A 23,561-nucleotide genomic window follows, 5' to 3' on the forward strand; every position below is an offset into this window, starting at 1 on the left:
CTCAAATATTTTTAGTCTGGTTTTCTGGTCTAACTAAAACATAACAAGAGAAAAATCAATTAGATGTAGCATGATTTTTATACATGGGAAATAAACAGTTTAAATAAAGGTACAAAAAAAACCCTTGCTCGCAGTAGTGAAATTTTATTTAAGCAGAATAACCATGAGTTGATTACAAAAATTCAATTTAAAATTTTTCAGATTAATCAATTTTTCATTAACTAAAAACGTTAAACACTGTAACCTAAAATCATATATATCTTGATTAAGAGGATTTTACTTTTTCAGTTATTCCAACAAAAAACGTTTTCCTTTGGGCACATTTGGAAAGACATCTTTATGATTTTATTAAAAACTACATTAGGGGAAGTGAAGAAGGGGAGACTTCCTAGAAACTCCTGAGAATATTGTCGTCATATTGGTTCCTGATAAGATTGTCAAGTTTTCACCTCATCACATTAAACAATCTTACATACTATTAGCCTGACACACACTGACAAAGCGTTCCTGTTTGACTTTCCACTTTTGATATCAATATTTAAAGTTAGGTAAGAAAACAGCGCTTCCTTGTGGTCACTCGGTAGCACTACAGCTTAAACGAACACCTGCTGCAAACTGCTCCCTTTAACCGAGAAGGGTCTGGCTGCAGCCAGGTGCTCCTGTGGGCTTTAACCACCAAGAACAACAGCGGAAAGAAACGCATGTTGTGTCAGGTGATCACGTGACAGGATGAGGCAAGGCGGTAATGACCCAACCTCTTTAGGCCAAACAGCAAAAGCAAAGATTGAAGAAATCTTTGCTTTTGAGAAACTGGGTACAACTGGGTACAACATGTATACTGCAGTGCAAGTTTGGCTGTCAGAGCAGCCCGTACGCACCAAACGTTATAATGTCAACTGAAGTTTGTCATTACAGGCTGTTCAAAGGTCACACTGACTGTGGGTCTGAGCAGGCAGTTGAGTTGCAGCCTCTGTGTCGGTATCTGCTGCTGGCAGTAGAGACACCTCCCCTGCCCCGTAGGAGCACAGAACAGAGTGCTGCAATCCAATGAGATTCCGGTGGGCGGGGCTACAGCCTGGTTCTTCATTCATGATTTAATCTGGCAAATATGTTTTTCTCGCTGTGTCAGTCGGAAGAAAGGTCTAACAGGGCAGGAGACTATTGTACAGGTAACAGATTAAGATTTTTGTTTTAAATTGAGAATAGACGTGTGACCCATACAGGTGCTGTCACACCTTTGCCTTAAATTTGATCAGGTCAGTCACCTTTTGAATCAGGTGCCTCATGTTGTATCATTTACAAAGTGAAAACTTTTGTTTCTTTATGACCTTCCCAGGAAGTGTTCCTACACAGACGACCACAAACTAACAATATGACAGGTGAGCATTTCAATGCTACAAGCTTCTTTTGAAATAGGGAAGAGAGAATATTCCTACAAAGAAAAAGTGAAACAAACTGTAAAACAAAGCCAACAGGGTGACTTTAATCATCCACTTAACTTTCCTTTTGATTTGACTGTCATGCAGATAATAATTATAGTAAATATCATTCAAAGTGACTTGATGTCTTGAGGAAACTGACCTGCATAAATCTATAAAAGTGCTTCATATGCATGAATGGATATCCAACAGTTTCCCCCTAATTACCTGTGCTGGATTTAAAAATAAATAAATAAATAAATAAACAAATCATAGCTGCATGAAGGTTATTGAGGTTGGATTTTGCTGTGTCGCAGAAGATATACAGTTTATAGAGCGACAGCAGCATTCATGTCAAGACACCTTAGTATAATACATTTCTGCCTCAATGCCAGACACACCCATTCTGCAGAATGGGTGTGGAGAATAGAGCTGTTCCACACGGCTTCTGGTCTTTCAACAGTCTTTCTCCACCTTCCTCCGCCTGTAACCCAGCTATTGACAACTATCAGGACTCTGAGTGTATGGAAAAATGGCTACTTGACCCCAGCACTAGCAGCACTTATAGCTCTATGGTTTAACAAAAAAGAATATTGCAGTATTTAAATAAGCTGTAAAGCAAGATTTGCATTATTACACTGCATTATTATTTTGTAATTCTTGCACTGGTTATTTACGAATGTGCTTTTTGATAATGTGCACAGAGAACCAAAGACAGAATGAGGTCACCATTGAAAGGTAAACACTATTAGCTGGAAAATCTTACTTTATTCTGGTACCAGACACTGAGAATGTTGCCTGCATTTACTGCAAATTGTTTACTCTAAAATCAGCTCCTCGGATGGTGCAGAGGAGTACCAGATGGGCAACAAACGACAAGGTCTTGCACTCATTTTTAACCAGAAAGACTTCTTCTGGCGCCTGGAACTGCCTGAGAGGCGTGGAACCAATGTTGATCGTGACAACTTGGAGAAAAGGTACAACCTTCTAGCTATCTGCTGAAGAACGAGGAAACCTGTTTTTGGCACAGCTTCATGCTCAAGAGCATGCCAGCACGTGTTTAGAGTTGTTGATCATTTTTGTGGTAAAACTGAATATTTTTCTTCTTTACTAGTATCGCCCCAGGGCTGCAATCTTTTACCTCTGTGCCCCAGGGAGTGCCAAAGACAATATGTCATATGCTATATTTTTTTAAGTTCACAGAGAACTTGGTGATTGTTTTTCTTCTTAATAGTGATGACCCTGATCACAATCCCCACTACAGAGTGTGATCGTGGCCCTATAGAGGTTGATTTCATACTGGTCCAAGTTATTCCCACTGCATCAACAACTGAAGAGATGGTTGTGGATTTTAGAAAGAATCCTATGACCGTCTCTCCTGTGGTGGTAATAGCTGATGCTTTGGAGTGTCTGCAGAAGCAGAAATATTGAGGCATTGAAATTTATAGGACTCTGAAAAAGGTCCAATCAATCCTGATCCGAGCAGATCCTTGTCTAAGGAATTTATATTGCTAATAAAGAACAATAAAAAAAATTTTGACCATTGATCTGCTAAACTAATCAACTCATTTTCACTTTCTGTTCAGACTGAAGGATCTAAACTTTGAAGTGAAATGTCACAATAACCTCAAGCTGGAGGCAGTCCTAGATGAAATCGCCAAAGGTACCCACATAATCATTTGTTTCTCTCAAATGACCAGCATGCATCGAGATGGACAAAGAAAATCATCACCATAGTTTGAGTTCTTACATAATTCAATTTGTTGCTTTGCTGCAAAAATATCTTTGTCAAATCCAACTTTCGCTGCAAGTTTAACAAGTACTTGTTGTCCCACCAGCTGCGGAGGAAGATCACTCAGATGCTGATTGCTTTTTGCTCGCCTTCCTGAGTCATGGAGATGATAACCACGTTTATTGCCACGATGGAAAAATCAGTATCCAGGAGATCACGTCCAAGTTCAAAGGGGACAAGTGCCCGGACCTTGTTGGAAAGCCAAAGATCTTCATAATACAGGTACAAAACACAAAAACCCATACGAGTCCATCAGATTAACCTGGTGTAGCCATTTTTTAAAGATTCAACAGGTTTACAGTCATTCCAACTCATAACGTAGTCATGAGTCTCAGTCTGGATGTTTTGTTGTGTTGCATTCTTTGGGATGAGAGTTGGGTAAACAAAACTGTCTCATATGTGCCAGAAATGAGTTCCACCACTGCTGTGTCATCTGCAAACTTGACATTGTGGCTGAGCACTTATAAGAGAGTAGAGTGTGCAGCAGGGGGCTTATAACACATCCCTGAGGAGAGCCAGTGTTGAAGATGATGGAGAAGGAGGTGTAGGAGGAAGTGAAGTCTGTCAGTCTGTCTTCTGTTTGTCAGAAAGTCCAACAACCAGTTAATTTGATTTAATTCAACTGGAAACCAATGTTCATCCCCCATCTCCAGGCATGTCGCGGAAAAGAGTTTGATGTGTCAGTTACAGTGACCGAAGCTTCTACGATGGAGTCTGAAGAAAAGGTGTTCATGGATGCCAGCACCATACAGACCCTCCCTGCTGGGGCTGATTTCATCATGTGCTATTCTGTGGCTCAGGGTGAGTCTTCTGGCATTTGACTAAACCTTTTTATTTTTATTTTGACTGAGAGGAAATATCAAAGACACAAAGCAGAGTGTTTTTTTTCCATAAGGTAGAAATGTGATGTTAGTATTATTTTAAAGGCTAGACTTCTGACAAATCTTCCCTGCTTTGGTAATGCTCTGAGTGTGTCACCGTCATTACAGTGTCACAAACTATCCAACTCTTGCTATACACTGTTTGTTTATATGTGCTTGTAAGCTCATTTATTAGTGAGCAAAAACTGAACAAATGCTTCAATAGAATTTTATTTCTTAAGTGAAACCATAAGAGTCAGCTTAAATAAATCCTGGTATAAAATATTTCATAGCCCTCAGAAAATCTGTCCTCTTTACTTTTACCTCGACATCCATGTTCATTTTTGCCGTTTTGCTGTTGTCATTATTTGTTAGGCTACTACTCCTTCCGGGAGAGGGAAAACGGTTCGTGGTATATCCAGGATCTCTGTCAGCTGCTTCAAAAGTATGGTGATAGCCTGGAATTCACAGAGTTACTCACACGGGTCAACAGAAAAGTGTCACTGAGGAATATTCCAACACCATGTCAACCAAGATTTATCGGGAAGAAGCAAATGCCTTGTTTTGCTTCAATGCTCACCAAGAAACTTTACTTCCAACCAAAAAAGTAACAATGACACACCTCAGTCTCAAAATGATCAGGTTTATATTTGTTGTTCAACTATGTTGTTCTGTGTCCTTATTACTTTTAAGCTTTAGTGCTTGAATTGCTTTAAAATTGCATGCTGATTATGAACCACAGTCTTTGTAAAACTACTGTACTGAAATGACTCTAGAAGCAACAGAATGATGCTTTAGTGCACAGAAATACATTCATTTTGCCTTATTTTATATCAAGTTCAGAACAGTTTACAGTGGACCCTTCCACTGAAAAGACAGGGAGTCTTGGCGGTTGAGTCAGTTTCGACTTTGTCTTTGAGCCAGTTATTTTTCAGACGAGACAGCTTAGCAATCAGGAAACGAAATCAGGATTTTTGTACACATTAGTTTCATCCATACATATCTCACTGTAAGCCTCAGGGATCCAGTAACATTAACAAACTGTCTAAACATTACGTAATCACAGTGTTTCCTCAAGCTTATCCAATCCAGTCCAATTTTATTTATAAAGCACTTTAAAATACCCAGCACAGGAACAAAGTGCTGTACAGAAAATAAGTTAAAACAATAGAATAACAGAAAACAGCAAAATAAATAAATAAAACACATAAAACATAAAATTAAAACAGCCCTATGTTAAAACAAAAACAAGATAAAACAGCATCGAATCACCTAAAAACAACAAAAATAAAAAACCAACATCTCACGTGGTGTCAAAGGCCAGGGTAAAGAGGTGGGTTTTCAAGAGTGACTTACAAACAGATAAAGAACTGGCCTGTCTAATCTCTAAAGCTCGTTCCACAGTTTGGGAGCTGCTACAGCAAAAGCACGATCTCCTCTAAGTTTACGCCCAGTCCTAGGTATCTTCAGGAGCAGTTGATCAGCTGACCTGAGAGAGCGGGTGGGTGTATAAGGCTGTAGCAGCTCAGAGAGATAAGATGGAGCTAGGCCATGGAGGGCTTTAAAAGTAAATAAAAGAATTTTAAAATGAATCCTAAAAGAAATCGGCAGCCAGTGAAGTGAAACTAAAACAGGGGAAATGTGCTCAAACTTTCGAGTGCCAGTTAAAAGACGAGCTGCGGCATTTTGCACCCTCTGTAGATGGCTAATATATGATGCGCTGACCCCAATATAAAGTGCATTACAGTAATCCAGCCGAGTGCTAACAAAGGCGTGGATCACTGTCTCAAAGTGCTGCCGTGAAAGAATTGGCTTTATTTTTGCCAGCTGCCTGAGGTGAAAGAAGCTAGATTTTACCACTGCCTTAATTTGATTATCAAACTTCAGATCACAGTCCACTTTGACCCCCAGGTTTGTGACAGTTGGCTTAACATACTGTGCCAGGGAATCTACATACACATTGGGGGTCTCAGTGGGGCTACCAAAAACCATCACCTCTGTCTTTTTATCATTGAATTTTAAAAAGTTAACAGACATCCAAGCCTTAATGTCATCGAGACACTGAAGTAATGGCTGTGTAAGATATCTGCCTTTTTTCTTTAGAGGGACATAGATCTGACAGTCATCAGCATAAAAGTGGAAAGCAATGCCGTGCTTTCTCAGTACAGAACCAAGAGGAAGCAGATATAAAGAGAAGAGGAGGGGGCCTAGAACTGAGCCCTGTGGGACACCACACAAGAGGGGAGCGGAGGACGACACATAGTCACCAAAGCTGACACAAAAAGTTTGCCCCGTCAAGTAGGACCTGAACCACTCCAGTGCTGTGCCCCTAATGCCCACCCAGTGCTCCAAATGAGAGAATAAAATGGCATGATCCACGGTATCAAACGCAGCTGTCAAATCTAAAAGCACAAGAACAACACAGTCCCCAGCATCAGTCGCTAAAAATATGTCATTAAAAACTTTTAAAAGGGCTGATTCAGTGCTATGAAAGGGTTTAAAACCAGATTGGAAAACCTCTAAAACATTTTGCTTTTCCAGGAAGGCCATTATTTGGCTGTAAACTACCTTTTCAAGAATTTTGGAAAGAAAAGGTAGTTTGGAGATAGGCCTGTAATTTGCAATAACCGTAGGATTAAGAGCAGGTTTTTTAATCAGGGGTTTGACTACTGCATGTTTAAAATCTTTAGGGACAACACCTGACATCAGACTATGGTTTACCAGCTCAAGAACCAAAGGACCAACTGTAGGTAACACCTCTTTTAAAAGTCGAGGAGGGACAGCATCATTTGGAGATGCTTACTACTTAAAAAAAGGGAATTTCTGTTCTGTAATGTGTATTTGCATTTACACATTGACAGTGTATTTTTTTGCATTACTTTAATGATTTTATGGATTTTACTTACTGCTTTGCCCTCAATAAAATTTCTTACTTTATTAGTTTTCTTGCATTAAGTGTGTGTGTGTGTGTGTGCGTGCGTGCGTGCGTGCGTGCGTGTGTGTGTGTGTGTGTGTGTGTGTGTGTGGATTCTCTTATTTGTCCTGAAATGGTTTAGAAGCAGGTTAAATGAAAGCAAAACTGATTTACAGCAAAGAAGTAAGTTTTATTACTTTTCACAGCACCTTGCAAGATAAAATCACAAGGTGCTCCACATCAAATACAAACAGCAAAACAGGAAGGAGACATTACTACAAAATAAATCAAAATGCCACCAAAGTGTTCAAAATATGAGTGTCTTCCACGTCGAAACCACTGAGGTGACCTGGGAAACAGTCCGTGCTTGTCATACTCAGTATGAGATAAATGCCAGTAGCCAGTATGTTATGTGTTTTACTTCCTTCTTTTCCCAGTGTTTGCACTGAGTAAGAAGTCAACAGGCTCGTTCTGTCTGTCATTAGATTGAGATTATAATAATTGGACAATCTAACTTGTGATTTAATCTTTAGCAAAGTCACAAATCTATACAACTTGAATCATCCACAAAAACACTTTTCATGTCTTTATTGTGATTTAAACACTGAGTAAGAATTCATGATCGATAGTAAAAAGGTAAGTGTCCTCTTGACTTTTCCAAAGGTTAGTTTTTCAGGGGAGACTAACAACCTACCATCCTGAATGCTGCTGTGAAACAGAACTAAATTTGCCTATCATTGGGTGATGTAAATATTCTGCTTTCCATAGATGGGTTGTGTACTGTCACACGACTGCCAGTCAACTAAACACAGCAGAGCATGGAGGAGGGGGCGGAGCAAAGCGTGAGAGGAGGGGTGTTTGCACAGACCTGTTTTCAAATGAACGGGAGCAATAAACTGAACTTAGAGGAGAGAATCAAAGTAACAGTCTTTGTGCTAGTATCAATCTCATACCAGTACCAGTGTTGGTATTGATGCTATTAATATTTACACTGGTCCACCCACAGTGTTACAGATTGTCTAGGCGATCCTTGTTGGGATGCAAGCACGTCTCCTCTCTGAGATGTTTACAATCCATGACATGAACATGCATAACAAAATAAACTTGATCAAACTAATATTTAAAACCATATTTATTTTCTGATCAATAAGCAGACGTTTGATTTCTCCCATGATGAAGAACAGCAGTTAGGCTTTGCTGGTAGAGGATGATCGCAGGCACTGAGAGAGCAGTTTATTAAATCAACATAATCATTCTTATGTGATTCACGTTACATTTAATCTGTGTCACTACACTTTAACGGTTGTTTTCAACCTGATCTAGTTATTCAGGTCTAAGGTTGCTGATGCACTGATAAAAGGTGATCTTTAACTGTGGCAAAAAAGTCTTTCTTATCTACATTACTTCCTTCTCCTCAGCATCATAAATAAATAAATAGCCTACATCTCCCACCTCCTTGTCTGGTTTACACTCCTAATAATTTCTTGAAAGCTCCTGTAGGACACACAAAGGCTGGTCTAACGTTCAGCTATATTTGTTATCAACGATATCTTGTGCTTTCTGTATATCAGCTGGTTGATCTACAAATCTTTGGACTGCAATCACCATTCTTCTCTCGAGCAGCTGAAACTGTGAACACTTCTCCATTATTGTAGTTCACAGTCAGTAACCTATGTTGATCAAACATAGGAAGAAAATAAATAAAAAATATTTAAGTAGTAGGAAATCGTAAGCACTGAGCTACTAAACTGCTTAACTGAGTTTGCTCAGTATAAACTTATACTTTCACAATCATCTCTGTAGCAAAATCATCACCAAACACAGACATCTGTGGTAAAGTGATACCACTGCAACCTTTCATCATCTGCATACATGAATGAATGACCGTGGGTGGAGATTTCTGACAACTCAGATCCTTGACGGAAGGCAATACTTCAGATTCAACAAGACAGCTGGGGGCAGGGCTACAAAATGCCTCTTTAGGATGATTTGACCAGATAAATGTGTTTTTCTCTCTGCGTCAGTCGAAGGCAAGGTGATCTGCGGACATGTCTAACAGGGACGAAGACGAATGTGGAGGTAACAAATTACAATTTTTGTCTTTATTTTTAAAAAAGACACCTGACCTGTTTAAGTGCTGTCACACCTTTAATATTTTTTTAATTTCCTTGAGGCAATCACTATGTTACTACAACAGGTGCCAGGTTCTCTATGACCTTCCCATTAAGTTTTGCTACAGACACAGTAGAAACTGAGAATAAGGCAGGTGAGTATTTCAGACTGTGATTTATATAAACTGAAAACTTATTTTGAAATATGGAAGAGAGAATACTTGTTCATACCAAAGCACAAGTGAAACAAAGTGCAAAGTTACAAAATTTTAAAAAAGTATTATTTTATTATGGCAAAGTCAACATTGAATTCAAATTAAATAGGGTGACATTGATCTAATTACCTGTGCTGGATTTTTAAGGTGGATCTCAACAAATGTTGATGTCCACAGTATTCTGTCCACCATCCTGTCATTTTGTACTAAAATATGTATGAGTGTGGAGTAAATATGAAACACACAGTTCAAAGTAGAGCCTATGACCATGATAATGTGCTGTCAGGGGCTGGGCCTGTGACCCAGCATGTTCATTTTGTATTTTTCATTTCTTATACTGAAAATATGTTAAGTCTTGTGTTAGTATTATCGTTTAGGATTTAGTTGAATGTTATTCTAGTTTAAGTTTTCATCTATGTCCCCTTGTGTGAGTCTGTTCTTGTCTTCTGTGTCAGTATGACTTGTATTTCGTGTCTGTGTTTCATGTTGTCAAGCCTGTGTTGTCATGTCTACGTCTCTCCGTGTTTCCTGATTTTTTTTATTCTTGTGTTTCTTTGTTCAGTGTGTTTAGTTTTACTCTTTCCCTGTGATGTTGTTATGTTCATTTGTGTCAGCTGTTTCCCCAGTTGTGTATTTAGTCTCTGTGTTTCATTCAGTCAATGTCATCTGTGTTCCTTCCCTTCACTTCACATCAGGTTAGACGTTTTTCATGTGTTTGCTCAGGTCATGTTCATGTTCTTGGTTTTTCATCATAGTTATTTGCATGTTCCTGCTCAGGATCATGTTCCTGTCAGTAGTTATCATAGTTTAATGATAGTAATCACAGTTTAGTTTGCCCAGTTTAGATTTTAGTCTAGTTTTTGCCCCCATTCGCCTTTTGCCTTATTCTGTGTATTTATGTCATCAGCCACAATAAAAGGCTCGCTTTTTGTTTACAGCTCAGTTCCATCTCCTTCGGTGTCTGCATTTGGGTTCGTTTCCTTAAACACACCGGCTGCTCAGCCATGGCACGAACTTCAGAAACAGAAACAAAAACTGAACCAAATGAAATTCCTTCTGTCAAATACACCCATGCCACCCTAAGTCTACCCTACAGTATATTATCTGTAGAGTAAAGCTGTCCCTCTCTGTCTCTATTCTTTTAGCAGCCTTTGCCATCTTTCACCATGCATCACCCAGCTGTTAACAGCTATCAGGACTCTGAATGGATGGAACAATAACTGCATGACCATATTTGAGACAGAAGTAGAATAATTTCTGTGCATTTTTGGCCATTTTTTTTGTTAATACTGTAATGACAACTGTCACAACAAGCTCAATTATTTTAATGTGTGTGTGTGTTTGTGTGTAGGTGGTTGGTGATACACAAATATGTCCATACCGTCCCATGTTCTTTTCAATACAATGGTTATCATTGGTAATCATAATCATCAATATTTAGATAAGTTGTAAAGCAGGACTTGGCTCTGTATTATTATTATTTTGTAATTATTGCGCTGGTTATTTATGAATATGAATTTGTTTTTCAATAGTATGCAAAGAGAAACAAACAGAGAACACCTCCTTCATCAGAAGGTAAATTCTTACTTCCACCTTTTTTGGCTATTAGCTGGAAATTATCGCTTTAATCTGGTACCAAACACTCAGACACACTGCATTCATTACTCTTTTTTTTCTGAAATCAACTCCTTGGATCCTGCAGAGGAGTACAAGATGTGTAACAAACGACGAGTTCTTGCTCTCATTTTTAATCAGGAGAAGTTCTTCGGGCGCCTGGGCTTGAATGACAGAGTTGGAACCAGTGCTGATCGTTACAACTTGAAGGAAAGGTACAATTCCCAGCTATCTACTGAAGAAAGGGAAACACTGTATTTGACACAGCTTTGTGCTAAAGAACATGCCAGCACTTGTTTAGCAGCTGTAGCTCCTTTCTGTGGTAAAAATGTGTGAGAATTTCCACAGATTTTTCCTGATAATGAAATGTTATTGTCTCTCCTCAAGCCCCTTGGTGCTGATTTCACCTTTGTGCTCCAGTTAGTGCCAAAACCAATATTTGACGTGCTATATTTTCACAAATTCCCACTGTAGAGAATAATGTCGGTCCTGTAGTGAAGAGGTGATTCTAAATAGACTGATGGATGATCTGTTAAACTAATCAACTCATTTTCACTTTCTGTTCAGATTGAAGGATCTAAAGTTTGAAGTGAGGTGTTATGATAACTACAAGCAGGTGGATGTCCTAGATGAAATCGCTAAAGGTACCCACACAATCACTTGTAACTCTCAAATGGAATGCATCCAGGATGTACATGAAGTTTGACTTCTCCCATAACTCTTTGCTCTGCTGCAAAGATATATGTGTCAAATCCAACAATTCGCCGCAAGTTTAACAAGTACTTGTTGTCCCACCAGCTGCGGAGGAAGATCACTCAGATGCTGATTGCTTTTTGCTCGCCTTCTTGAGTCACGGAGAGGATAACCATGTTTATTGCTACAATGGAAAAATTTGTATCCAGGACATGATGTCCACGTTCAAAGGAGACAACTGCCGGGACCTTGTTGGAAAGCCAAAGATCTTTATAATACAGGTGCAAAATACACAACCCAGTCAAGTCCATCAGATTATGTAAACCTGCTGTTATTGTCATCCCAAAAAATGATGATGCATGAGAATCACTAAGTAATGAGGTACTGGTGAAACAGCACTGCAAAAACAAGCAAAACTCAGTAACACAATGAAAAAAAGAATACAATTTAAAGAGCAGTGAGTGTAAGAATGCAAGAAAGTGAAATGTGAGTACAAATATGAACATAAGATAGAAACCATAATGTGTAATGTGGTGTGTGGGTACACACATGAAAAGTCTCTGATGTGTGGCAGAATTTATACATCTGAACTGATGTTGATGTCTTCAGTTGATAAGAGAAAGGGTGCTGCTGAGTTTCTGCACACACTCGTAGAATCTTCCCATCAGCAGCAGAGCAGGTTCCACGACTCACAGGTGTGAGGATGCTCTCCACTGAACTGGACTGTGGAGAGCATCAGTAGATACAAGTGGGGCTTCTTTATTAGCCTGCTGAAGTTGGTGTTCAGGTGAGGCCGTTGTTGATGTTTATACCCAGGAACTTGAAGCTGGAGATCGCCATAAGGGGCAAGAGAGCTCTCAGCAGCTTCTTTTAAAAGTTCATTAATGCCACTTTCATTTTCTTAACATTAATGGAGAGGCACTAATCCTCCAGATGTTCTTCCTGCAACCTGTACTTTGTCTCATAGTTGCTGGAAATTAGTTCCACCACAAACTTGACAACGTGGGTGCTTGGGAATGTGGCTGAGCAGTTATAAGGGAGTAGAGAGTACAGCAGGAGGCTCAAAACACATCCCCGAGGGGAGCCCGTGTTGAGGACAATGGGTGAGGATGTAACGGAGGAAGTGAGGTCGTCAGTCTGTCTTATGTTTATTATCAAGTCCAGCACCCAGTTAATGCCAATGTCCATCTTTAATCTCCAGGCATGCCGTGGAAAACTGTTTGATGAAGGTGTTACAGTGACCCCTGCTGATGCGGTGGATGGCATAGTGGAGGTGTTTGCAGATGCCTGTGCCATACGCACCCTCCCCGCCGGGGCTGATTTTATAATATGCTCTTCTGTAGCTGAAGGTGAGTCTTCTGGGATTAGACTGAACCTTCAGCTTAGAGGAGAAGTGAAAAAATTGCTGGACAGATTTTTTTTAACCATATGAGTGACCCTTTATGAACCCTGTGTAAAGTATTTGATATATCATAAACACACTAGACCACCTGCCATGTTTTGCTGTTTTTGTCATTTGATAGGTTACTACTCCTTCCGGGAGACTAAGAAAGGCTCCTGGTACATTCAGGCTCTGTGTGAGATGCTCCGAAAATATGGCAACTCCCTTGAATTCACAGAATTACTCACACTAGTCAACAGAAAAGTGTCGATGAGGAACGTTCCAAAATCCTGTGACCCACAGCTTGTTGGGAAAAAAAGCAAATGCCTTGTTTTGCTTCAATGCTCACTAAGAAACTTTACTTCCGACCAAAAAAGTAACAATGTCTCACCTCAGTCTTTAAATCAGCTGATTTATATTTTTTAACTAAAACCAACATCTCACCACAGAAAACAAAAGATCTTTTATAACGCTAATTAGGATCCTCAATATTTCTAGTGACAGAGTTCTTATAAAATCATGGGAACATCCTCTAGATGTACTATCTATGTATTATAGAGGTACATCTATGCTATTTTACTTAACGGTTACAACTATAGCTGTCTCCTGAGTAAGCAGCCACTTAAAGTACTGATTTTATACAGTTGTATGTAATTCAGATTTAGGCTGCTTTTTACCCCACTTGATTGCTTTGCTGTTAGTTACACAGTTTGGTGATATCAGCTGTTGAAATGTTTCGCTACTTGAATTTAACAGAACTAAATGAAATGTAAATCCAGCAGCAATGTTTTTTTCCAGAAATGATGTTCTAAATACTGAAACGGTTTAATTTTGGAACTGTTTTCTCTTTAACTGTTTGTAGAAGCAAGAATGTATCAACATGTGGCAGGATGGTGGGATGTTCAAGTTAAAGGTGTCCCAGCCAGCTGAGCTGTAGTGAAACTAACTGCATCTTTCTCTTGGTTGTCCGATTTAATTCCATAGAATTAAAATAGTTTTTAAATGTAATTCTTCATATTACTATTTAGGCATCACAAACTGGCATTTAGTTACATTATGTCAAAGAGGAGGCACACATTTCTACAGATGGTGTCTGAGAAACTGATCAACTAGCATCTGGTTTGCTTAGTGTCAACAGCCAGTTGTTTCCCAACTTATCATGAGAGGCACATGACGTGATAGCTTAGCAATCAGAAAATTGGTTTTTGTACTCATCAGTTTCATTCTTACTTTTCTCACTCTAAGCCTCAGGGTGCCAGTAACACTTACAACTTGTCCAAGCACTTCACAATCAGAGTGTTTCCTCAAGCTTACTACTTGAGGAATGGAATTAATGACCTGTCAGCAGTTTATGGTACATGTACTAATGTGTATTTGCACCTTAGTGATCACACTAGCGTGAAAAGTAAGAGGCTGTGTTTTTTCTACTCTAGTCAAAAACACTTGTAGTCATGATCCCTGTGAAGAAAAAAGAAAATACACCAAATTGCACACAGACTTTGGTCATACTTTGTGAACCAATGAGATTTTAGTTATGGCTTTGCCATCGTTAATTTTGTTTTAAATAAAAATCTCCATTGTTTTTGTGACAGAAAGTGTGTGCGCATCCTTTATTTGTCCAAACAAATTCATTCAAAATACAACCAATTCAAACAGACTTGGGGAAACATTCATTTCATGCCATTAGTAATGCCTGTACTTGTCATAGTGTAGTAATTTGCCCATTGTTCCTCTTCCTTGTTTCCCCAGTGTTCGAGCTGAGTTTATATTTTTTTCAATTAATGTTTTAATTAATTGTAATTAGTAATATTAAAGGTGTTACTGAAACTTACATCACAGAAAATGATGCAATCTTCATATGATTACTGTACGAATAAAGATATAGAACTTTGCTGTAGTCTAAAGATAATATCGGAAATTATAATGTGTGTTTGTGTATTGACGTGAAAGTGATTATGTGTTGTTATGCATACCGTTTCCAACAGAGGGAAACAGAGCTTCATTTAACATATTTCCAATATAAATTCCCCATATCTCCTAAAACTGCCAAACAGGACATTATTACAAAACACAGTAAAATAAGGCGGTCAGTATCCACTTCCTTATACCATGAGAAAAACGGAACATATGATGAGTTGGCAGTGTTAGCACATCCCCCCCTGCCCTTCCACAGAATGTAACTGAATGCGATGGTAAAGCTGTGACTTGTAGAAGCATCTTTTTAATTTGTTACCTGTCATTCGTTTATAAATATGTGGACCTTTAAATGTCTCAAGAACAATGAAGTGTACTTTATGTTTTTAGTCATGTATGAGATGAGGCTCGTAACATAAATCTGGATTAGGCTTTTAGCCCACTTAATCTTTTACTTTCTTCTCATGCTCTTGTCGTTGTTCGTGATTTGGTAGTTGCCTGAACTTGTTGCAATGTTGCAAACACGGAAATACTAGTCTTTAAATCTTTGAATGACAGATGCGAGAGCCAATAGGTGAAAATCGGAGCCAACGAGATTACGGTGGGCGGAACCACACCCTAAACTCTTTTTAGGGTGGGCTCTACGACGGTGAGGTTTTCTTCTCACGGCGTTAGTCCGAAAAAAAGACGAACCGTGAACATGTCTGACAAGCAAAAAGACGACTGCGGAGGTAATAAATTTGCATTTTAAAAAAATATTAGAAACAGACAGGTGACCTGTTAATTTGAAAGCCGAACAATACGTGCAACGCTACTAAGTTTCGATCTACCCTGAGCTCAATGTATTTTAAACTGTTTGGTATGCTCTATTATAAATGCTTTCACACATTTACTATAAGCGTTTCTTTACGTCAGTCACCACGTTAGTACAAAGTGTATCAGTTTTTTTTTTAATGTAATAGCAATGAAGTCGGGACTTCACTGCTCCTCCTTCTCTGACTTTCTTAGGAAGTGTTGCCACAGACAGCAAACCAACAGGTGAAAGCAAGCAAGGTGAGTATTTCCTACCGTGAAGTATATAAAAATTCTAAAAAAAAATTTTAAAACATGAACGACAAAGTACTTGCTCATACCAAAAGCAAAAAGTGAAACACTAAAAGCTGTAAAATTGTACAAACAATGTAATAAAAGTAATGTTTGGTGGCTGGTGAAACAAACAGGGCATGTAAAACAGCGTGTGATTAATCATCAGCTCAAAGATTTTTACTATCGCTTTCATAGCTGTACCCCTCAGTCCAGGTCAGGAAGCTGCTTTATGGCTGCTTTATACCCAACATTTTTTCTCCTAATTATCAGTGTTGGACTTCCAGGTGCACTTCCAGAGTTTTTGTTGCTTGCTTGTTTTGTATTCAGCTGTGAGTTTATTTATATATGTGAGTAACTAATAACAAAAGCAAAACATCTAAAGTGATGGTAAAGATTGCCTCAGAGCCAGGTTATGGAAATAAAAATGAGCAAATCGCCCTCACGGATTCACTTTAACAAAGGTTTATTTACATAGAACCAACAACAGTCACCTCAAATAACCTTTTACCTTCAAATACACCCATTCTACCTCATTTGCACAAATACTATGCCCTATGTATCTGTAGGGTGGAGAATAGAGCTGTTCCTCTTGGGCTTTGTTCTTTTAGCAGCCTTTGCTATGTTTCTCCACCCGTCACTCAGCCATTGACAGCTGTCAGGACTTTGAGCGGATGGAACAATGGCTGCTTGACCCCCACACTAGCAGCACTTGTAGCTGTACTCTTAAACAAAAACAAAAGTCTGAAAAGCTAAATCCTGCTATGGATAAGTCCTCTGCTGTGTTTTCTTTTTCCTTTTCCCGCATGGTTGGAGGATGAGGTTGAGGGTGGCTCCTCCCTGTGCCTGTTTCTGCTGGAGGTTTCTTTCTGTTACAAGGGAGTTCTTCCTTCCCACCACTCAAAAGTGCTTCCTCATAAAAGATAATTTGATTGTTGACGCTTTCTCCTGAATACCGTAGGGTCCTCACAGTATAAAACACATTAAGGCAACTGTTGTTGTTATTTAGCTCTGTATAAATAAATGTATAAATATATTTATAAGTATTTATAAGTATAAATTGAATTGACTTGAATTGATTTTCACTACACAAAATGTTTCTCAATTACAATATTAAGAAACCTAATTTCCTGTATTAACAGGATATTAGAAATATGTTAATGGTCAAATTCATCTTAATTATTTTAAGACGTTTGCGTGTGGAGTTAGTGAGGACAGCCTGAAGAAAAGGAACAATTACACAACTATGATATTGTCAAGTGCATTATTGATGCAGTACTGAGATTTTAAAATATCACGGTTGTCGTCTGTGCTCGGTTTATTCTAACACTCTTACTGGCGCATTAAGCAGGTAGTTACTGGCACAGTACGATGTAGGATATTGTCATACATGTGTTACTACTTTCTTTCCAATATCATGTTTATCATTAACACTGGCATGTTGCAAAACTTGGATAAGCATAAAGCAAGACTTGCTACAGCATTATTATTTTGTAGTTATTGCACTGGTTATTTATGCATGTGCTTTTCAATAGTATGCACGGAAAACCAAACAGAGACCGACTCCTTCATCAGAAGGTAAATTCTTACTTCCACGTTTTGTGGCTGTTACTTGAAATTCTCACTTAGATTATTGCGCTGTATTCATGTGCCCAATTTTCACTCGATATTCAGCTACCTGGATCCTGCAGAGGAGTACAAGATGGGCAACAAACGACGAGGTCTTGCACTCATCTTTAATCAGGAGCGCTTCTTCTGGCGCCTGGGCTTGAATGACAGAAATGGAACCGATGCTGATCGTTACAATTTGGAGAAAAGGTACAACTTCTAGCTACCTGCTTAAGAAAAGGAAATTGCATTAGCCCACGCTTTCATGGCAGGTTTAGATCTATTCTGTGGTAATATCGTGTAAGAATTTCAAATGTTTTTTTCCTGGTTATTAAATGTTATTCTGTTCTCTGTTGGATTGCCCTGAGGCTGAGTTATTTCACTGCGGTGCACCAGGGAGTAGAGATGGCACGATACCACTTTTTTATGTCCGATACCGATACCGATATCATAAATTTGGATATCTGCCGATACCGATATGAATCCGATATAGTGTTTTTTAATCAACAAAACTGTTTTTTAAAATATCTTGCTGCATTTTGCAAGTCTGCAAGTTCATACTCAAGTTTAAAACAACAACTACACTAAAGCTATTCTGTTATACCTGTATACAAAAAAAATATTTCATAGTTCAGCAATACTGATCAATCTAATAAACTTAGACCTACACCATCCTCCCTATTCTGGTATTTTAAAGAGTACTGAGCGTAAATATTAAGCAACCTAACTAATAGGGTTCCAACTCCCAGCAACAACAAAAATAAATAAATAAAAAATAGGGAACCACCCCTCACGCTCCACCTCATGATGCTTAATCAACGTAATCAACCTTAATTTGATGCAGTGTGAAAAAAAATGCACAGAAATCAATTCTTTTTCAAGAAATATTAAATAGATTCAACATCTTTCTTCAACAAAATTGCAGACTGCACAGATGGTACCTTCCCAAAGTAAAAAGTACTATAGCTTACTAGGGTATATATATTAGACTTAATAGTCACTATATACAGTAATTGACTTCTATTCATTTTACATCAAATTAAAACTTTGGGTGTCAGATAATTATTTATTAAAAGCTAGACATTTTAAATGAGAATAAGAAAGAAAAGTATGTCTTTGTGCCCCCTTTTCCCAGTTAATGCCCTATCGGGCCCCCTGGCTAAACTTTGCTAGATCCGCCCCTGCACAGTTACCAGCCGTCAGCTACGTAGAAAAAGATCCTGGTGTAGAAAGAAATATTAAATAAATTCTAACAACAGCTTATCAAGCTTAAACGTGCTGCTGTTGTTCAGCCGCTGGTTTCCTCTTTCTGGTGCAAAGTGGACCAAAAACAAACAAGAGAGACAGACTCGCGACAGAAAAGCCGATCAGCTGATCATTTAAGCAGTTTCACGATTGAAGTAGCAGCCGGAGAGCGAGAGGCAGTCGCTCGTTAAGCTTAACGTGGGAATGCTTTACAAACATTCAGAGATGGACTTACACACTTGCTTTACTTCTCTCGGGGATAACTTTGTCGGAGATGAAATGCCGGGTTGCTAGCAAAGCTCCACATGCTATCCAGACCACCGATAGGTCCCGCATGCCACAGCCGCTCTATCACGTGATGCATACTGCTCCGACGTGCTAACGTTCTGAGGTGAGTTACGGCGTGTTGCAAGTTTTGTGAGGTGCTTTCGTGATATTTAATGGATCGGATTACATTTTTTATTTTTCTCCGATATCCGATCCAGTAATTTAGGTCAGTATCGGACCGATACCGATACGTAATATCGGATCGGTCCATCTCTACCAGGGAGTGCCAAGGACAATATGTGCGCTATATTTTTAAGTTCACAGAGAACTCTGTGATTGTTTCTCTCCTGAATAGTGATGACCCTGATCACAATCCCCACTACAGACTGTGATCGTGGCCCTATAGAGGTTGATTTCACACTGGTCCAAGTTATTCCCACTGCATCAACAACTGAAGAGATGGTTTTGGATTTTAGAAAGAATCCTATGACCGTCTCTCCTGGGGTGGTAATAGCTGATGCTTTGGAGTGTCTGCAGAAGCAGAAATATTGAGGCATTGAAATTTATAGGACTCTGAAAAAGGTCCAATCAATCCTGATCCAAACAAACCCTTGTCTAAGGAATTTATATTGCTCATAAAGAACAATAAAATTATTTTTGGTCCTTGATCTGTTAAAATAATCAACTCATTTTCACTTTCTGTTCAGATTGAAGGACCTAAACTTTGAAGTGAGGTGTTATGATAACTACAAGCAGGAGGCAGTCCTAGATGAAATCGCCAAAGGTACCCACATAATCACTTGTAACTCTCAAATGACCAGCATGCATCCAAGATGGACATAAAAATCATCAAGAAAATCATCACCGTAGTTTGATTTCTCCCATAACTCTTTGCTCTCCTGCAAACATATCTGTCTCAAATCCAACATACAGCTGCAAGTATAACAAGTACTTTTTGTCCCACTAGCTGCGGAGGAAGATCACTCAGATGCTGATTGCTTTTTCCTCGCCTTCCTGAGCCACGGAGAGGATAACCATGTTTATTGCTACGATGGAAAAATCAGTATCCAGGAGATCACGTCCAAGTTCAAGGGAGACAAGTGCCAGGACCTTGTTGGAAAGCCAAAGATCTTCGTAATACAGGTACACACTAGCCGAAATCAGTCAAGTCTATTAGAGCAGCGGTCCCCGACCCCCGGGCCTCGGACCGTTACTGGTCCGTGAGTCGTTTGGTACAGGGCCGCGAGAGTTGAGGCTCAGGTGTGAAATGTATGGTTTTCAGGGTTTTTATCGGTTTTCAGCGTTATTTTGTTATCGTTTTTATCGTTAACTCGGTTTTCCTGGGTCTTTTCACGTGTGTTATGAATAAATCTTCTTTTTTTCGGTACCGGTACTAGTTTTATTTTGTTGTATTTATCCGCGACACCTTAAAGGCCAGTCCGTGAAAATATTGTCGGGCATAAACCGGTCCATGGCGCAAAAAAGGTTGGAGACCGCTGTATTAGAGCATGTTAACTTGCTGCATTACCTTAGTTTAATGCTCCATCCATCCATCTCCAGGCATGTCGAGGAGAAAAACATGACGATCCAGTTACCCCTGCTGATGCAGTGGATAGCAAAGTAGAGGTGTTTGTGGATGCCAGTGCCATACACACGCTCCCTGCTGGGGCTGATTTCATCATGTGCTATTCTGTGGCTGAAGGTGAGTCTTCTGGGATTTGACTGAACCTTTTGCTTTTTATTTGGGCTCAGAGGAAATATCAAAGACACTGAACTGAGTGTATTTTTAATCATAGGGTAGATATGTGATGTTAGAATAATTGTATCCTCAAATACATCTAATAGTTTCTTCTGTTTAATATAATTAATAATAATATAAAGCTAAAATGTCTCCACTTGGCTACCAGTGACACATGATTACAGTGTCACAAACTGTCCAGCTAGTGTTATACACTGTTTGTGTATTTGTATTTATATGTCTAAGCTCATTTATCGGTGATCAAGAGCTGGACCAGTGCCTAAATAGGTTTATTTTTCTTAATAAAACAGTACAATTGAGCCACTATAAATCCTGGTGTAAAGCATTTAACATTTCATAGCTTTCTAAAAATCCATACTTCTTCCATTTGCATTTTCTTCACCTTCCATATTAACTTTTCTTTTCAATATTTTTTAGGTTATTACTCACACCGGGAGACTATCAATGGCTCCTGGTATATCCAAGATCTGTGTGAATTGCTCCAAAAGCATGGTGATACCCTGGAATTCACAGAGTTACTCACGCTGGTCAATAGAAAAGTGTCCATGAGGAGTGTTCTGAGAGCTCGTGACCTACACGCTATCGGGAAGAAGCAAGTACCTTGTTTTGCTTCAATGCTCACCAAGAAACTTTACTTCCGACCAAAAAAGTAACACTGTCACACCTCAGTCTTTCAATAAGCGGGTTTATGTGGGTTTTTTTTTTTAACTAGATAGGGCTTCTAAACAGGAATTTACACTTGGCACCAGATTATGACTAAATGTATATAATTTTCTGCATCACCATCTGAATATGAACACATGCAAAGTGACCATCTAATGCAGTTTATTGCTTCATTCAGCGCCTGTTGGGCTCTATGGGGGTCATATGTAAAACATGTTTCTTTGGCAAAGAATTAGTGTTGTTCTTATGGCAAAAATTTAAATAACTAAACAGTGAAAACGTGGTTTCCAGAAGATTAAAACAAACAAACAAATGAACTCTTTAATCTTGGTCAGACTTTCCCAGTTATCTCTGAATGCAAACCAATAGTTGGGATTATAATGGAGTCTAACCCAACAACCCCTACAGTAACTGATATTTGAACTGTTGTTGGAAATAGAGATGCTGTTTTACTTAGCGAGCACAACTGTGGCTGTCTTCTGACTAAGTTGAATATCCATCCATCCATCCATCCATCCTCTCCTGTTTATCCAATTCAGGGTTGTCAGGGCCAGCTGCCATAGGTCGAGAGGCAGGGCACACCCAGGACAGGTTGCCAGTCTGACTAAGCTGCTTATGACACAAAATATAACAAGATCTAATGAGTTTATAGAGAACATCCAACTGAAAATCAGTTGTATATACCTCAGGCCTGTAGTTGTGTCTATCCATCTTGACTGCGTTAGTAATGAATTAATTACAGAGTTTGGTGATATCAGCTGTTGAAACGACCACTCTGCTTGAATTTAACACAACTAAATGGCACTTATCTTGTAAAACATAAGGACCCAGAAATATATTTCTCAGATGTCCACTTTCAGGAATTATTTCCTGAGTATTAAAAAGAGTTCATGTGGGAATGCCAGGATGTTCAAGTTAATGGCTGAGCTTCACTGACAGATGGCCACACATTTTTTTTGATGATCAGATTTAATTCCATACAAAGAAAATAGTTTTTAAATGTGATTTGTGGTTTTAGTCCTTTAAGCATAATGAGACAACTGACATTTAATTTTATGATATAAAAGAGAAGGCAGACATGCCTGGAGCTGGAAATGAAGAAAAGGCACTACAGGCCAGAGGAAAACTAGCAGAGATGTTTTGTTCTGGGGGACAGGGGTGTGTAAAAGGCCACAAATTTGCCAAAACAGGCAACATTAAAACTACTGTCATCGTTTAAATACTGCCATTGATGGCGTAGCTGTGTTAAATTTGGTATTCCTGTTATTTTTTTCTATCCCCGTCCATGTGGATTACAACCCATCTGTATTCAAATTATGATGGTTATGAATCAGTCTTTTTTGGCTGCTTCGTAAAACTACTGAAATAACTTTAGTAGTACAGAACGATGCCTTACTGCACGGCAGTGCGTTCAGTTTGCCTTCTTTTATAACAAGTTCAAAGCACATAGTTTACAGCGGCCTTGTACACAGAGCTTATCACCTTGAAGCTTGAAAACTCAGGGAGTCTGTTTCACGGGTTTTTGAGGATTTTTTTTTTTCAGCCAGACAAATATTTTCCAGTTCATCTTCAGAAATAGGCGACATGCAGTGCATTCCACTTAAAACTGGAATTTCTTAGTTCTTAGCTGGAATTTTCCGGTGGAATGCTCCTACTCATCAGTTTCATTATCTCACTATAAGCCTCAAGTAGCCAACACTTTAACAAACTGTCCAAGCACTACATAAACAGTGTGTTTCCTTAAGCCTTACTGCTTTACAAAGGGATTTCATGTTCTTTATGTGTCAGTAATTTATAGTACATTTACTCCTGCATATTTGCACCTAGACGACAATACCAGTGTGAAAAGTACCTCAGGGAGGAGGGTGTGTTCTTTAAAGTTGTACTTTGGACCTAAAACTGTGTGTGGCGTGGGTGTGTGTGGCGTGGGTGGGTGAATACGCCAGAATAAACAACAATGCTGTATGTTTGTGGTCATACTTTAGTTACTTTACTTGCCCTCAATAAAAAGGTGTTTTATAAAA

The 23,561-nt window shown here is 38.9% G+C and overlaps 2 protein-coding genes and 1 pseudogene across 2 annotated transcripts; all 3 read left to right on the plus strand.

Annotated features, from left to right (window-relative positions):
- The first annotated feature begins 1,098 nt into the window (after positions 1-1,098).
- On the plus strand, positions 1,099-5,456 carry LOC146630431 (caspase-6-like). The gene is made up of 8 exons (XM_085355839.1): positions 1,099-1,169; positions 1,337-1,379; positions 2,123-2,156; positions 2,252-2,395; positions 3,005-3,081; positions 3,257-3,432; positions 3,864-4,011; positions 4,446-5,456. The coding sequence occupies exons 2-8, from the start codon at positions 1,373-1,375 to the stop codon at positions 4,679-4,681; spliced, it is 822 nt and encodes a 273-aa protein (XP_085211965.1). The 5' UTR covers positions 1,099-1,169; positions 1,337-1,372; the 3' UTR covers positions 4,682-5,456.
- A 3,576-nt stretch (positions 5,457-9,032) lies between these two features.
- LOC146630432 (caspase-6-like) lies at positions 9,033-13,378 on the plus strand (annotated as a pseudogene).
- A 2,178-nt stretch (positions 13,379-15,556) lies between these two features.
- Positions 15,557-23,437, plus strand: LOC146630433 (caspase-6-like). The gene is made up of 8 exons (XM_085355840.1): positions 15,557-15,643; positions 15,921-15,965; positions 17,531-17,573; positions 17,670-17,813; positions 19,823-19,899; positions 20,083-20,258; positions 20,676-20,817; positions 21,292-23,437. The coding sequence occupies exons 1-8, from the start codon at positions 15,613-15,615 to the stop codon at positions 21,525-21,527; spliced, it is 894 nt and encodes a 297-aa protein (XP_085211966.1). The 5' UTR covers positions 15,557-15,612; the 3' UTR covers positions 21,528-23,437.
- The last annotated feature ends 124 nt before the right edge of the window (positions 23,438-23,561 follow it).

Source organism: Diplotaxodon limnothrissa, linkage group LG6 (genome assembly GCF_057381915.1).
Source record: "Diplotaxodon limnothrissa isolate DT_005_m linkage group LG6, D_limnothrissa_male_GT1.1, whole genome shotgun sequence".
Classification (NCBI taxonomy): Eukaryota; Metazoa; Chordata; class Actinopteri; order Cichliformes; family Cichlidae; genus Diplotaxodon; species Diplotaxodon limnothrissa.

What these genes read in the sequence shown, in the direction of transcription:
- LOC146630431 (XM_085355839.1), top strand. An exon ending in CGTGACAACTTGGAGAAAAG is followed by an intron (nt 2,396 to 3,004) that starts GTACAACCTTCT and finishes CTTTCTGTTCAG; the next exon opens with ACTGAAGGATCTAAACTTTG. An exon ending in CAAAGATCTTCATAATACAG is followed by an intron (nt 3,433 to 3,863) that starts GTACAAAACACA and finishes CCCCATCTCCAG; the next exon opens with GCATGTCGCGGAAAAGAGTT.
- LOC146630433 (XM_085355840.1), top strand. Translation starts at nt 15,613, where the DNA reads ATGTCTGACAAGCAAAAAGACGACTGCGGAG. An exon ending in CCTAGATGAAATCGCCAAAG is followed by an intron (nt 19,900 to 20,082) that starts GTACCCACATAA and finishes TTGTCCCACTAG; the next exon opens with CTGCGGAGGAAGATCACTCA. An exon ending in CAAAGATCTTCGTAATACAG is followed by an intron (nt 20,259 to 20,675) that starts GTACACACTAGC and finishes ATCCATCTCCAG; the next exon opens with GCATGTCGAGGAGAAAAACA.